At 41.0% G+C, this 16,555-nt stretch overlaps 1 protein-coding gene and 1 long non-coding RNA gene across 2 annotated transcripts; one reads left to right on the forward strand and one right to left on the reverse strand.

Annotated features, from left to right (window-relative positions):
* Window positions 1-841: 841 nt before the first annotated feature.
* Window positions 842-4,649, reverse strand: LOC133213060 (uncharacterized). Its single transcript, XR_009725683.1, has 2 exons — window positions 4,411-4,649; window positions 842-1,231 (listed from the first exon to the last, which is right to left on the reverse strand). It is a non-coding gene; the product is annotated as an uncharacterized LOC133213060 (long non-coding RNA).
* Window positions 2,270-9,195, forward strand: DHCR7 (7-dehydrocholesterol reductase). Its single transcript, XM_061355019.1, has 7 exons — window positions 2,270-2,428; window positions 3,336-3,558; window positions 4,259-4,349; window positions 5,032-5,245; window positions 5,673-5,877; window positions 7,039-7,170; window positions 7,579-9,195. The coding sequence occupies exons 1-7, from the start codon at window positions 2,331-2,333 to the stop codon at window positions 8,041-8,043; spliced, it is 1,428 nt and encodes a 475-aa protein (XP_061211003.1). The 5' UTR covers window positions 2,270-2,330; the 3' UTR covers window positions 8,044-9,195.
* The last annotated feature ends 7,360 nt before the right edge of the window (window positions 9,196-16,555 follow it).

The following is a 16,555-nucleotide window of genomic DNA, read 5'->3' on the forward strand; positions in this document are numbered from 1 at the left end:
AGAATGGTGTAGCACCAAATCCCACCTGCTGCTGGCTGCAGGCAGGCTTTTTATGAGTGCTCAGCAGGCTGGGCACAGCTCTCACATAGAGTATGCTGAGCTCAGCAAAGCAGCTGGGCTATTTGGCTACTACAAGCCTAAACACTGGAAATTCTCAACCTAGGATTTCTTTTCTGGGCCTCTTAGAAAAGAGGCCTGCTCTTTCTCAGTAGTACTGACAAGTCATGTGGAATCTTTGGAAATACTCAAAATCTAACTGGGCAAGGTGCTGTTTTAAGTTGTCCTTGCTCTCAGTGAGGACTAAATGCTGTGAAAGGTTTCATCTGAGCCAAATATTTCCAGCTCTGATAATTCCTGAGTAAGAGCCTTTCTATATTGGTAAAATCTTTATTAGTATTGTAACTGCTTATTGTAAGAATTTGGACTACTGTTGTAAAGCAAAACCAGCACAAATAACTGGAGTAAGCTCACACACTGCAATCTTGATATGGTTATTCTCCTGTCATTCCTGTTTCTTGTACATGATCAATCCTCTAGAGGTTGTTTCATCGCTTGCTTTAAAAAATCTTGTAGTGAAAGTATTGATGCTGGGGAAGATGTAGACTTCTGGCTCAAAGTGAAGCAGAAGTTTGACTGTGTTTTGGAATGTTTCTGCTGCAGGATAGGGTGGTAGCACCTACAATAACTGAAATAGTAAATAACTGTAGTAGTAAGTAACATAGGCTTCTTGCCACCCATGTATCTTTTTGCATTATTCGATTAGGATTTCTGCCTAACCTGGTTGGCAATGTTACTTTTAGATTGTTTCTGAAAATAAGCACTTCTGTTGAAATGTGTTGCGTGGAGATGATCACTGCAGAGTAACATACCACATAGTTTTAATCTGAGTGTGGTGCATTATCCCTGCAGCTGGGCTGATCCTGTTTGAGTCCTTACTTTACCTTAATGTGAAATGCTGCTCCCTAGGGGGCTGGGAGCTTATTGGGGATAACACAGCTGTAGGCAGGGGGTTGCCTGTCAGTCCATCCCATAATAACTCCTTGAGGTGAGCACCAAAGACCCAGAGATTATGGACAGGTTAAACCAAGAGTCCAGATAGTCAGGCAGGTTCATGGTGAAACAGTGGGTCTATAGGTCAGGGTCTGGTCCCCTGGTTGCCAGGCAGTCCTGTGGTGATTAGGCCAGGCCAAGGCCAGGCAAGGGCCCATCAGCACAGGGGTAAGGGTCAGGCCTAGGGAGGAAAAGCAGTGTCAGACAGGGATGCAGAATGGCCAGACAGGACCATGGGGATGAGACTGGGCCAGGACATCAGGCCGTGGGACATCAGCAGGACCCATGGTTAGGCAGGGCTCTGGTGGAGCTGGAGACCAGTACTCTTGTGTTATCACTGGGGCAGAGACTGATGGCCCTGGGATGGGCTGAAATGGGTCAGGGCAGGCCCTGGGCCAGGCTGGGTAGGGACAGTAAGGCCTGTTAGTGTCCTCAGGGCACTGCCAGTGTTCTAATTTCTGTTTCAGTGGAAATAACTGCTGGTTTCTGGTTTGAGTTGAAATATTAAAGCCCAAAAAGGTACAAAACTAACAACTTTGCAAATGTCCCCTAAATGGCAAACTACAACTCTCCCTGTGTCTTAGAGTCTGTCTTGTCCGACAAGACCTTTTTTTTTTTTTTTTTTTTTTTTGCTGGAGGGGGGATTACCAAGTATTTGCTTTATGGGATGATGATTTTTAACAACAGAAGTATGTGGGCAAAGCAAAAGAAAGCTGTAATGCATGTTCCACAGAGAGAATTAGGTGTGGCCTAGTAAGTCCTTTTCCATTGCCACTGATTTCTGATTTAGGTGGGATTATAAACTGCTATCTTGTTTTCTGTGACGTAGCTGACAGGTATGAAGCAAGGGGTCTGGGGAAAAGTACATAGTATGCCAAGGTCCAGTACAGGTAATGTTGCAACAGTAGGAATTTCTCTAATTAAGAAAGTTATTTTCAGAGGTTTGTAAGCATGTGGCAAACCAGGGTTTTTTTCCCCTTTGCATCTCACAGGTAAGTAATAAGCCAGGACTTATACAATATATCTTAAAATAAATTTCCTGCTAGGAAGACGTTTAATGGTGTTAATCAGTGTTCTGATTATGTTTTGCTGAATATCAGATTGTAAGGAAGTAGGAAGGATTTTTTTCTTCCTACCTTCTTCTCCCAAATTTCTTGTCAGAAGGCTACATGATAGTTTTTTTAATAACTTCTATTCATGTTTCTCTTCTGTAGAGACATAAGAATTACTGAGAACCAGCTGGAGTAATACCATGAATATTTTCTTTCATACAGGACATCATGGGAGCCCAGCACGAGAAAAAACCTTCTGAAGAAAGAAAACACAAAAGTACCCAAAATAATACTCAAACATCTCAAGTCCAGTGGGGAAGAGCATGGTGAGAGAAGCTGATGACTCTAATTAGTCATTGTATCTCAAATTGGTTCACACTCCTATAGATGCTATATTCCTTTTAAACTTAACTCTATTAATAACAGATTGTTGCATTCCCCTCCTCTTGAAAGCTCATGGATAATGAGCTGTAGTAACAGATGCCAAAGAAGAGTCCTTGAAGATTTTTAGGACAGACAGCTTTCCAGGTGGCTTGGGTTAAAACACAGTCATCCTTGCATAAAACACAGTCATCCTTGCAAAAAGCAGATCATAAGAATCAGTCAAACTTGTAGTTCCTTCAAGGCCGGAACTTTAACCTCAATATTTCCTGAGATTTGAAGAAAAGGCATCCATCTGTGATATTGCCAGCTGACATCTCGTGCTGCAGCAAGACTTATGACTCGTATCCCTGTTCTCAAAGAGTCGTGCAAGCATTAGTACTGTGTTGCAGCCGGAAACAGCCATGGGTGTTTATATGGGTTGCCACTACAGTGTGTGGTAGAACAAGTACAACTCATGGCTGCCCAAGGCGTGTCTTTTCTGTGTTTCGAAGCTTTGCACAATATTCTTGTGATTCTGTTACCACTCCCAACAGAATATCAGTTGTACCTATGATTGCCATATCATAGGCAATCATATGTGATTTGATTGAAAGTTGTAATAATAATCTGTTTTTTGGGGAGGAGATAGTATCTGTTCTGTTGCTCTGATCAACTAGCATTGTTTTATAACAGATTGTGGTAAAGTATGTAACGCCCCATTTGACACAAAGAAATATAAGTGCCCTGAAAATATTTTCAGTTTTCTTCCAGTTAGATGAGGAGGTCCACTGAAAATATTGCCTAACTTCATCAAACCCCTATTCTAACTGAAAACTGAGGGGGTAAAAACTGCTCTGTTTTGAATTACAGGGAGGTGGACTGGTTTTCCTTGGCAAGCGTCCTTTTCCTGCTTATGTTTGCACCACTTATCGTGTATTACTTCATAATGTCCTGTGACCAGTACCAATGCTCTCTGATGAATCCACTCATTGACTTGCTGGCGGGGAATAAACATCTGTCTGACATCTGGAACAAGACTCCTATGCCGACCTATAGGGCTGCTGGCATCTATGCCATTTGGGTGACTTTCCAGGTATGTTATTGAGTTAAAATCTAAATGTAGTGTCTGTTTCTTCAAACAGCTGCTTGATGAATACTTTTACATGATGGATAATGGAATGTCACAGAGGCATCTACTTAGTGTTTCTTGTGTGCCATGGCTTTTTGGAATCCAAATGCCTATTATGCATTCAAAAAATAAATATGTAGGAAATATACACAAATATTCCTCATGTGATAAAACCTTTATGTGTTTTTTAAGAACAAGCAACTATATATGACCAATACCCATTTGTCTTAAATTAATACACAATAAATAATCATAAACTAACACTGCAGAAGGGGTGATATTTTCTACAGACAGGCTGTAAAAGAATACTGACATTACATATATTTGTAAAATATCTTCAAACTTAACCATATCACTACTTTTTTTTTTTTTCCCAAATTGGAGATCAACTTACTTATAATACAGATAAACTTCAAAGTAAAAGGATAAGGAATCCAGTTAGCAAATGTCCTGCCTCTCTACGAAAAAGGGTTGCCAGCCATACATGAAGTACATCTTTAGAGCTGTTTAATAACTAAACAACAGCAAAATTGTGCTGTATTTGCTTATCCAATCCTTATTTGAAGCTGCCATGTGTTATATCTGGTATGTGCGTGAAAAGGGCAGTGGTTTGGAGGGTTTTATCTTGTCTTCTTTTGCTGTTAATACATTCTCCTCCTTTTAGGTGGTTTTGTATATATGCCTTCCCGACTTCTGCCATAAATTTCTTCCTGGATATGTAGGTGGTGTACAAGAAGGTGCTGTCACCCCTGCTGGTAAGTTCTTCCTTAAAATACCTGCCAACCATATAGTCTTTTAAAATATTTCTGTGCTTACTCTTTATAACCCATGTGGAACTGAAGGAAACATGGCCATAAATGCTTTCACCTTCCTCATGTTTGCTACAAAGGAAAATAAAAAGCAATCTATGTCATCCTTTAGGATAAGTTATAGAATTTCCAACTCATGCTGTTAGTAAAACTAATGATGTGGCAGGCACTGCACCAGCAATGGAAGAATACAGACTGGTAGTTTTGGCACTTAGAATCAGCAGTGGACTACTGCTGGTATTTGACAATAAAGTTAACCCATGGGATTCGAACAAAATCAGCAGTGGACTACTGCTGGTATTTGACAATGAAGTTAACCCATGGGACTTGAACAAAATGTGTAACGTAAACTTAGCATGTGAAAGGGTAACTTCATACCTTAGGCAATTTTAAGGGAGACAGTAACTTGATTGATTGAAGAGAAAAAACTCAGCCTAGCAGAGCCTGATGGTTACAGTGGAGTCTAATGAAACTTTCAGGTAAGTATCTGAAGACATTTAATTGGGAGGCTGAGGAGTGTAAGGTCATAGACCTTGATTAAGCTTCTGTATGTTGTATGCATATGTCTAAAAGAAAAAGCTGTATTAATGCAATGCCACTAAACACTCATATTTTCTTCATATTTTAGGTATAGTGAATAAGTATGAAATAAATGGACTTCAGGCTTGGATCTTTACCCACGTGCTTTGGTTTGCAAATGCCTATTATTTCCACTACTTCTCCCCTACCATCATTTTTGACAACTGGATTCCTCTCATGTGGTGTGCCAATATCCTGGGATATGCAGTTTCTACATTTGCAATGATTAAAGGCTACTTTTTCCCTACCAATCCGAAAGACTGGTATGTGATTTGTAACAACAGGACATATAAATTGAATGCTGCACAGAATAACAATAGAATATATTTTACTGGCACAGATAGGCCAATATATGACTGGTGTTTTGCTTCGTTAGCACCTTCCTCTGTTTCATGCTACATATCATGTGACTGGTAGCCTCAGTGTCACAAATAAATCCTATTTGTGACAAATAGGGAAGGTTGCATTTAAACTGTTCAAAAATGTTACCAAGAAAAAAACTAGGGTACCTCTGAAGCTAAAATTTCTCTCTGCTAATGGAATGCTTTGGATGAGTCAGTTTGTGTTGTCTTGCACAGCACTGTATGGTTTTACAGTTTTATTATCGTTATATCAAGTAAATCTGAAATGTGCAGTTAGAATAGTATTTGTATGTAACTGCATATATTTCCAATTTTTTATGCTTTCTAGCAAATTCACTGGCAACTTCTTTTACGACTACATGATGGGGATTGAATTTAACCCTCGAATAGGAAAATGGTTTGATTTCAAGCTCTTCTTCAATGGGCGCCCTGGTATTGTAGCTTGGACTCTAATTAATCTTTCCTGTGCTGCTAAACAACAGGAGCTGTATGGCCAAGTAACTAACTCCATGATCCTTGTCAACGTCCTTCAGGTAAATTCAGAGAAGCAAAGTAAGAACTCAATTTGGAAATAAACTCTTTTTATTAAAGTAGAAAAAAAAATTTGTATTGAAATTGATTTGGGGGCCCCCCCGGCCCGAGCAACCTCTTTCAGAGAACATGCACTGGAATTTGATTTTTTGGACACTTTTGTTCATTCAGAGTGCCAGTGTAAATTGCTGTATTCATGCAGTGCCACTAGTGGCATGGTCATACCTGCACCAGCAGATTTCAGTGTGAACTTAAGAAATGCTTCTCTGATCCTATGTTCTGGAAACAGGCATAGCGTGATTTTGAATCCAAAGAGAATAATCACAAATTCTATGGCTTTAGTTGCAGCTAAATTCGACGGGGTTTTTTACGGGGAGCAGCACTACATCTAAGTTGCTGTGTGTGTGTGTGTGTGTGTGTGTGTGTGTGTGTGTGTGTGAGAGAGAGAGAGAGAGAGAGAGATGCAGAACTAGAGATGTCTCTACACCTAAAAACAGCCAGTCTGGTGCCATACTCTATACTGAAGAGACCCCAAAGTCCAAAGTACAAATAATAGTTTGGATTTATCCATTGATAAATGTAAATAAAATCCCACTCAATGGGATCTCTGTTTCCCTTCTCTGAAAGCATAAGGCTCTTTAAGTTGAAGAGAGGTATGGGTGGTTAAGTGCGAGTATACTTCTGAAGTCTGTGCCCTTATGTAGCACACTTGTCTTAATCATTGAATCATAGAATGCTTAGGGTTGGAAAGGATCTTAAGATCATCTAGTTCCACCCCCCTGCCACAGGCAGTGATGCCTCGCACTAGACCGTGTTGCCCAAGGCTGTGTCCAACCTGGCCTTGAACACTGCCAGAGATGGAGTAATTACCACTTCTTTGGGCAACCTGTACCAGTGCCTCACCACCCTCACAGTAAAGAACTTCTTCCTGAAGTTAATATTGCTTTGTGTGACTTATTATTGCTTTATCCATCTGGATGGAGTATATTTGTATGATGCGTTCCTCTTACTACCCTATTTTTGAGGTGTTAACATAAAAAAGCAAGTCAGTTTTATGCTCTTATCACAAGACAGCACAGAAAGATGAGGCTGATGCTGTTAAAAAGGATAATTGGTGACTGTGCTCTGTTATTAATGTGAATAATGTTGTTGGTCTGTTTCAGGGTATTTATGTTTTGGACTTCTTCTGGAATGAAGCCTGGTATTTGAAAACCATTGATATCTGCCACGATCATTTTGGATGGTATTTGGGCTGGGGAGACTGTGTTTGGTTGCCTTATCTCTATACTTTGCAGGTAAAAATGTGGTACGATATGTGTTGGGGCTAAAAGGAAAGAAACATTCCAGAAACATTCTCCTTGACAGTTTGATTTATATCTTCGACAGTTTGATTTGTATCTTCAACCGTTTCTAGACAGTTTGAATGTAACCATTACAATATCCTTTGTAATGATGCACTTGTAGGAAGGCTTACTGTGCTTGCATGGACTTGATATCTTTTCCTCTCCCCCCTTCTTCAGTGTCTTCTTCTATCACTACCTTGTGTCTATATGTTTTTCTAAATCCTTTTAATTCCTTTTTGCACTCCAGCATGTTGAGGGTTTTTTTTTTTGGTGGGTGTTGGTTCATATTTTAACACAAATTCATACATGGGAACATATATTTAAGGTAAATCCCTAATTATTTCCTTTCATTCCCCCTAGGGCTTGTATTTGGTTTACCACCCTGTCCAACTGGGCACAGCCAATGCCATAGGGATATTGATACTGGGCTTCATTGGCTATTACATCTTCAGAATGACCAACCACCAGAAGGACCTTTTCCGTCGTACCAACGGCAACTGCAAGATATGGGGAAAGAAACCAGAGTACATAGAGTGCTCCTACATGTCTGTAGAAGGCACCAAGTACTACAGCAAGCTGATGACCTCAGGATTCTGGGGGTGGGCACGTCATTTTAACTACACAGGTGACCTAATGGGTTCCCTAGCCTACTGCCTGGCTTGTGGCTTTGAGCACATCTTGCCTTACTTCTACATAGTTTATATGACTATTCTGCTAACCCACCGGTGCATTAGGGATGAACACCGTTGTCTCAGCAAATACGGGAAGGACTGGAAGCGCTACACGGCAGCGGTCCCTTACCGGCTCCTACCAGGTGTGTTTTAAGGCTAACACAGAAACCAAGGGAAAGATAAGAAAGACTTTTTGGAGGCGAAGAGAGTTTATCCACATTGTTAAACTAACAAAAACACTTTGTGAAGGACACTCATACTGTTCTGAAGGAGAAGGGGTGGCTGGACAATAATGCTTATTGTACTAAAGGAACATGCAGGTGGACTGTATTTAAAGTAAATGAAATGAGGTATTGGAATGTCCTGGGTTTTGAGAGGACTCTTTTACCTGGAACTTTCTTTTTCCCTCCTATTCAAAATTACCTTGGAATTGAAGAAAAATTCATGTATTGAGACTCCTGAAATATCCCAAAGCTGGAAGAAACAGCAGAGTTCCTCCTGGAATCAGCTTCCTGTGACTTAGAAGAGGAGGAAAACAGTTGTGTGATCCATGTAGGAAAGAAGTTGTTTGATATGGTTGGTTGTGATGGTCATACCTACAGTCAGTAACTCCCGCAAAGGAGGTTTTACTGTGTTTTTGCTTTTCAGGAGGTTAACTGGGGGACCTTATATACTGGTGTGTGGGAAGGTTGTTATAATCTAATACAAATGCTTGTGAAAACTGGTGTAAATTGGTACAGTTCAGGAGTTAGTTTAGTTTACAGCACCTGATAATATGGTGCATGACCAACTGAGTGTTATTTTGAGACTGAAACCAAACTTGCTTTGTGAAGATACTGAGCAGTGCTGATTTTGGTTGAGATAGTTAATTTTCTTCATAGTAGCTGGTATGGGGTGATGTTTTGTATTTGTGCTGAAAATAGTGTTGATAATTCAGGGATCTTTCTGTTATGCTGAGCAGTGCTTGCACAGCATCAAGGCCTTTTCTGCTCCTCACCCCACCAGTGAGGAGGCACAAGATGTTGGGAGGGGACATAGCTGGAACAGCTGACTCTGACTGACCCAAGGGATGTCCCATGCCATAGGACATCATGCTCCACATATGAAGCTGGGGGAAGAAGGAAGGGGTACATGTTTGGTATGATGGCCTTTGTCTTCCCAAGTAACCACTATGCATAATGGATCCCTGCTGTCCTGGAGATTGCTGATCACCTGTCTTCCTATGGGAACTTATGAATTAATTCCTTGGTTTTCTGGTTTGAGCATGTGGCTTCTGCTTTACCTATTAAACTGCCTTTATCTCAAACCACGAGTTATCTCATTTTTACCCTTACAGTTCTCCATCCCACGGTAGGGGGAGTGAGTGAGTGGCTATATGGGGCTTAGCAGCTTGTTGTGGTTAAACCATGGCAGTTCTTTTTAGTGCCCAATGTAGGTCTTGAAGGGTTTTAGATAATGCCAGATTTGTCTGGAATGTGCTAGATGGAAATTGTAGCTGTTATTGCTGTTTAGCTGTTCACTGGCAGACTTCTGTGCTTGCCATGGGGCTTGCTTGTTTTACTGTATATTGCAAACAGTCTAGTGCTTGTTAGTGGCTGCTTTTTTTGCTTTTGGTGCTTGCTGTAGTGCTTATCTTCCTGTGCCATGCCTGGGAACGGTCTGATAACAGCAATGGCCATGTGCCTGGGCTGGCAATGGCCAGGCATGGCTCCTGTGTCTGTGCTGCTCTACTGGACAGACTGGAATTCCGCTGTGAACTTCAGTCAAAGGGACTGTCACCTGTGGATAAATCCACATGGGAGCCATGGATAAGCCCATGCAAGAGCAGGTACATCTACAAGTATCTGTGACCATGGTTGTGCCACAGCAGGTATACCTCTGAAAGGATTGTGGTCCAAGGATAAGCCCACACTGGAGGAGGTATACCTCCAAGTATCTGTGGCTGTGCATGAGGTCACACTGGAGTACCTCAAAGTGTATGGCCATGGATAAGCCCATGACAGAATAGGTATACCCCTGGAGGAGCTGCAGCCATGGGTAAGGCCATGTTGATTTCTTTTGTGTGGATAGAAAACTGTTCATTGTCATTTGTATGAAATAATAATTGTAAAAAAAAATAAGAAATAAATTCTTGGGTTTAAGACAAGTAAAAAAAAAATATTGCTAACTTTCCTTTTAGCTATTCCTTTTCTTATTACATAGTTGTCTTTCTAAGTTGCCAGATTCAAAAGGAGCTCTAGAGTATAATTCCAAGAGCTGGTTCAAGAATGTGTAAAGGACACAGAAATAAAGAGATATCATAATATTAATCATTTATCTTGTAACAAGCTTCGTAGTTACATTCAAGCTAAAACTCGTTTGTTTTTTTGTCATTTTTACACAAAAATATAACCTTAGTTTTTACTGTAAGTAGATAACTGTAAACTGGGTTGGGTTGTTTTGTTTTTTGTTTTTTTTTTTCTTTGTAGGAGCTGCTAAATGCAGTGATCTTCATGGTGAAAAAGCTGGTGTGTGTTGGTTTTGTTGCAGTAATTCCTGGAAGGATCGTTTTGGCAGGAGAAAAAGAGCCTCCCCAAATCTAGAAAACAAATACATGTAGCTTGGCTTTGTTTCAGAGCTGGATGTACAAGGATGTATAGCGATGCCTTCTAAGACAGAGTTCTTGTACACCTAACTAGTTACTAGTAATATCTGCAGACCTTGTAACTGTTTTATTGCAATTTTTTGGATAACAATTTTAATACATTACAGTGCTGTTAATAGCAGAGAAGGAATGATGGCTGTAACAATAATGCAGTCACTGGCAACACATATTGCTGTGTTAGAACGTTTGAACATTGAACTCCTATGGATTAAGAAGACTTTTAATACTGAAATGGGGGAGGAAATAAATGCCAATTGCCTTTATAGAAAATATAGAGCCCAATATCATAACAGTTCGTCAAGGCACAATGCTTGATTTGAGAGAACTCCAATTCAGAAGAAGGGAAAACTTGAGGGGTGGGTTTCTAGGACTGTTGGACCCCATCAGTCCCTGGCAGTGCATTACTTCAGGCTGCCCTTGACTTTGCTGGAGTAATTGGATAGTTTCTTTCCTCAGCTTTTTTAAGGCCCCATACTTGTATCTTTTTCTTATGTAGCCTTGGAAACTGCACCGTCAGTTTGCTGTTAATGTCAAGGCGACTTAAATACTGCAAGGTAACCTGGACTTGAAATCATTGTAGCCTTGCGTGGCACAGTATGCTCTCTTTTTATCACTGATAAATCCTGGATTATTAGTGGAAGAAATTGCCCATTTAAGACCAATGATCAGCACTTTCAATTGGGGAAAATTGAAGCAGAAAGGCATTATTGTGAGTAATAAAAGCCTTATGCATTCAGATGCCTCTTTTAGGTGATTTCTGTTACATCTAATATTGTTCAAAGGACTTTCTGTACTGACATTGGAGCACAGAATAAGCACTTTTATCTCTCTGGTGCAGATTGCTACTCCTGCTGAGAATACTCTACCCTGCAGATAGCCTAGTTGCCCATGTGAGAGCTCATTGTCAGCCAGATTGTTAAACTCATAGTAGGAAGCAATTAGTCAAGGTTTTTTCAAGCAAGAGGCCGTTGCCAGGCTAAACTCACATCCTATTTGTTGTATGGATGACAGATTCTGCTTCTTCAGACTTCTCTGCTGTCCATACAGATATCTTTTTGTTCTACCTGTACGGAGTACAGACCAAGTAAGTATGTACTATATGTTTAAAGGGGCCTGTATTAGGCTAGAAAAGGAAGTGTTAATTTTGTTGAGGTTTGTATTCCTTACAAATAAATTATTTTTGGAGAAGCATAAAAACCACTTTATCGATCTATTTAGCTTCATCCTAATATAAGCAATATGTAACCGGTACTCTAAGCAGCATCCAATTATTGTCCTTTAAAACTTAATCATTTGAATTACTATCAACTTCCTCAACTTCACATAGGGTGATGCTTGTGTCATATTTTGTTGTATGCATGGCAGTGCTGTTAAATTTGCTTCTTCCAGAATAGAAAATAAATAAAAAAATTTAAAAAAAAACAAAACAAAACTGCTTTGAAGATTCTGAGGGTGTATTAGATTTAGCTTTTGTTCTGATATTTAATATTTGATACTATGCTGTCAATATCATCTATTGAGTTTTGAAAGCTTATTTCTCTAGTAGGTTGGGAATTTCACATACAGAATTGCCAGTGTTTGTAAAATGGTACTTATTTAACTTGGGTTATAACTAATGGAAGAATACAGCAAAAGCTTCTGGTAACAACTTGGAGCAGTAACAAAGTAGTTTGGATTATTGTAGGAAGAAAAGTAAGACATGGCTACCTGAGCAGGACCTTGCAGGCTAAGCCACATATCCACCAAAGGGGAAAAAATAACTGACAATTTTCTACTATATAATCACTGTAGTCTGTCGATATTGGATCTACAGATGGAGTGGGGCAGGGAACTTCCAATACCTGGAGAGAGGGAGGATGCCTTCCCATATCTGAAGGGGGCCTACACGGAACCTGGAGGGGGCTTTGAAGAAGGGCCTGTAGGGACAGGACAGAGGGGGAATGGCTTTAATCTGACAGAGAAGAGAGAGAGATGAGATCTTAGGAAGAAGTTCTTCCCTATGAAGGTGGTGAGGCACTGGCACAGGGTGCCCAGAGAAGCTGTGGCTGCACCATCCCTGGCAGTGTTCAGGGCCTGCTTGAACGGGGCTTGCACCAATCTGGTCTAGTGGAAGGTGTTCCTGCCTGTGGCAGGGGTTGGAACTTGACCAGCTTCAAGGTCCCCTCCAACTCAAACTAGTCTGTGATTTAAACTTCCTGTCACTAGATGGCATCACGATACGATAGCATTTCTGAGATCACAGCTCCACCTTTCAGCGTAAAGGTTGTTAATTATTTATAACTCTTCATGCAAAGCTGCAGCTCAATTTATTCTTATACAGCCTGCAAGAATGCTGACACCATTCAGTGGAGGACTATCACATATATAATGTATTTAGACTTTAAACACGTTCATAAATATGTAAATTCCCTTTTAAATCTATGTCTCAGAGCAACTTGGTGCTTTGGATATAATGAGATGTGAGTCTGTAATTCCAGTTTTAGTCAGATAATGTGAATGACAACTGAATTACATGCTGTTGCCTCACAGTGGCAGCCACATAATATTTGCTGCTCTAAATTATCGAAGTTCTAATCATGTGCTAAGCTTAACCTAGAGCTGCACTGCATTACTTGTTTAGATAATGCATTGTCCTCATTGAAAGTTGAAAGCGATGTGCAGTTGAAGGTGAAACTGTAATAGTGTATTTTTCTGCTTCAGTTCATACAGGGGGTGGGTGGGGGAAGTCTAAATGTGTGTCAAAAAGGGTGGAAAGCTGTTTCTGATTTTTGGGTTACAGATATGGACCTACTTTATGATAAGTGGACAGGTAATGAAACTACTATTTCTTTAATTATTCTATTCAAATATTTTCTGGTTTAATCTTTTCCCTTAATTATGTAACAAACTTGCAATTCAGTGTAATTTTAAATACATATTTCATCCTCTTAGCTTAGCTTAAAGTAAATTAAAACAAAAAAAAAGTAAGAAGTACATGTGCTTGTACTGTAGAAGGATCAGAAGATGATTACAAGAATAAACCATAGGAAGGCTCTTCCGGGTGAAGGAAGTGAAAGCTGCAACAGGATTAGTTGAGAAGGAAACCAACTCACCACGCCTTTGCAAAACTTGAAATTAACAAATGAAGTGTCTTTTCTGTGATTAGTATGGAGCTTGTAACTACTGGAAATGAAGAATTTTAATTTCTGATTGTGTTTATCTGGACAATCCAGATAACTAAACTTAGTAATTCTTGCAATTCTGTTATTAGTTCATAAACATGGTTTATAATGCAGGTTATGTTAAAGGTTTTGACAAAGAGTTTATATATATATTTTTGTAAGTTCAAAAGTGTTACGAAAGAGTTGATTAATTCAACGGATAAAGAGCTGGCTGGGTGGCCGCACACAAAGAGTTGTGGTCAATGGCTCAGTGGCCAGCTGAAGACCAGTAAGGAGTGGCGTCACTCAGGGATCTGTGTTGGGACCGGTCTTGTTCAACATCTTCTTCACTGACAGGGACAGTGGGATTGAGTGCGCCCGCAGCAAGTTTGCTGAAGACACCAAGCTGTGTGGTTCGGTTGATACGCTGGAGGGAAGGAATGCCATCCAGAGGGACCTTGACACGCTTGTGAGGTGAGCTGATGCCAACCTCATGAAGTTTAACCATGCCAAGTGCAAGGTCCTACACCTGGGTCGGAGCAATCCCAGGCACAGCTACAGCCTGGGCAGAGAAGAGATTCAGAGCAGCCCTGTGGAGAAGGACTTGGGGGTGCTGGTCCATGAGAAAATGAACATGAGCTGGCTCCAGTGTGCACTCACAGCCCAGAAAGCCAACCCTATCCTGGGCTGCATCAAAAGCAGCATGACCAGCAGGTTGAAGGAGGTGATCCTGCCCCTCTGCTCTGCTCTCACGAGACCTCACTTGGAGTATTGTGTGCAGTTCTGGTGTCCTCAACATAAAAAGGATATGGATCTGTTGGAACAAGTCCAGAGGAGGGCCACGAGAATGATCAGGGGACTGGAGCACCTCTTGTATGAAGACAGGCTGAGAAAGTTGGAGCTGTTCAGCCTGGAGAAGAGAAGGCTGCTTGGAGACCTCATAGCAGCCTTCCAGTACCTGAAGGGGGCCTATAAGGATGCTGGGGAGAGACTCTTCATTAGGGGCTGTAGTGATAGGACAAGGGGTAACGGGTTAAAACGTAAACAGGGGAAGTTTAGATTGGATATAAGGAGGAAGTTCTTTACTGTAAGGGTGGTGAGGCACTGGAATGGGTTGCCCAGGGAAGCTGCTAATGCTCCATCCCTGGCAGTGTTCAAGGCCAGGTTGGACAGAGCCTTGGGTGACACAGTTTAGTGGGAGTGTCCCTGCCCATGGCAGGGGGGTTGGAACTTGCTGATCTTAAGGTCCTTTCCAACCCTAACTATACTACTACTATGATTCATAGTTAGCTACTCCAGGAGCCAATTCCTTCAGCCTTTTTTGTTTAGGCAGGAAATTGATTCAGTTTGGTAACTCCCAGATTAAAAACCCCGCAGCATTGTGCAACACTTAAACCAACATACAATTGTAGATCTTATATGGATTAATGGAAAATTGAGCAGTCATTTGTATCTCTGCTCTGCCTTTCTTTTTAATGTCATACGTCTCTTGAAATATGAAAGGCTTAAGCTACCAGATGAGCAAAACTTGTCAGTTGTGACTATAAAAATGTTTAGTTCCCTTTTTTATTGTGAGTCAGGAGTGCTTGAGGTAACATTTAAGGCAGCTTAGAGTTTTACTCACACTATCAGTCTGAACCTTGCCTTTTGGATTATCAGCCATCAACTATAAATTCAAAGAGCATGACTACATGAAATGAATTCCTGCTACTTTTCTCTGAGAGTAGAAAAAGCACTTAGTTTTGTTCCTTCAGTCAACCTGGGGGCCTAACCAAAGAAAGACAGGATATTCCAACCCTAAATGTGCAGCATGAATGGGAGGTGCTGCACCTTTGTGGGGTTGTGGAAGGTGTCTTAGGCCAGGTAGAGTGCACGACCCACCAGAGCGAGCCCAGCACAGGCAAGAGAAATAACTTCGCAATACCTGAGAGCTTGATAGCGAATAGCTTAACACATTAATTTAGTGTGCTCATGAACATCAGCATTTCTCCTTTTCAGTAGCTACTGTGGATCCCCTTGTAGCAGTTTCCTTTCAGACAAATGAGGATGAGAGGGGGGTTGGAACTGGGAACAAAAGATAACAACGGAGGGTATAAGGATGAAGCCTGAAAGATGGGAAGATCAGACAGTAGAGATGAGGAAAAGCAAATAAAACCCAAGTATAGGAGTGCTCTGAGCAGTATTTACCTACCTCATAAACATACGTAAACCAATTTAAAACCTCAGCTGAAGTTTATACAAAGTGCAAAGTACTATCAGCAGTCATAAAAAAATTAAGTTGCTTTTGTGACTGTAAAGCACCCTGACAGCTGCTTTCTCTGCACGGTCCCATCATTCTCCACAGCATTCTGGTGGGGTTTGTGAGTGTTTTCAATGTAACATTTGACAAGCCTAAGGGCTGTAGGGGTGACACATTCCCGTTTATTTCTTACAAAAAAGTGTTTTGAGTGTTTCTTGCTGAAATTTTCCTTCTCGTCCAGGCATTCACACCTTACAGAAAGTTTGGTAGCTGGCAAGCTCACTAACACAGTATGACCTCCTTCAGGAGCATTGTGAAGAACCAGCCCTTCTCCAAGGCAGCAACACTGAGCTGGAAATACAGCTGAAATGCCAGGCCAGGTTTGTGCTTACCAGATTGGAAATCTCTGCACACAGTCCCCAGGCCTATTCAGATCTCTGTCAGCTCACACTGAGATTTTCCATGCATCGAAGAGGGAGAAGAGGAGGAACAAGAACAAGGAGCAAGGGCATCTTCCAGCTGACTTCCAGACCACAGTGTGAAACCAACAGCCATTTCCAGTTCTCCCAAGATAGCTATTAATGTGGCCATTTGCCAAGAAATACAGAGACATGCCAAACGACTGTTACAAAGGTTGCAAGAT

This window comes from Neopsephotus bourkii, unplaced genomic scaffold (genome assembly GCF_033783945.1).
Source record: "Neopsephotus bourkii isolate Nb327-2 ecotype Australia unplaced genomic scaffold, CSIRO-AGI_Nbou_v1 NB_768, whole genome shotgun sequence".
Taxonomy (NCBI): domain Eukaryota; kingdom Metazoa; phylum Chordata; class Aves; order Psittaciformes; family Psittacidae; genus Neopsephotus; species Neopsephotus bourkii.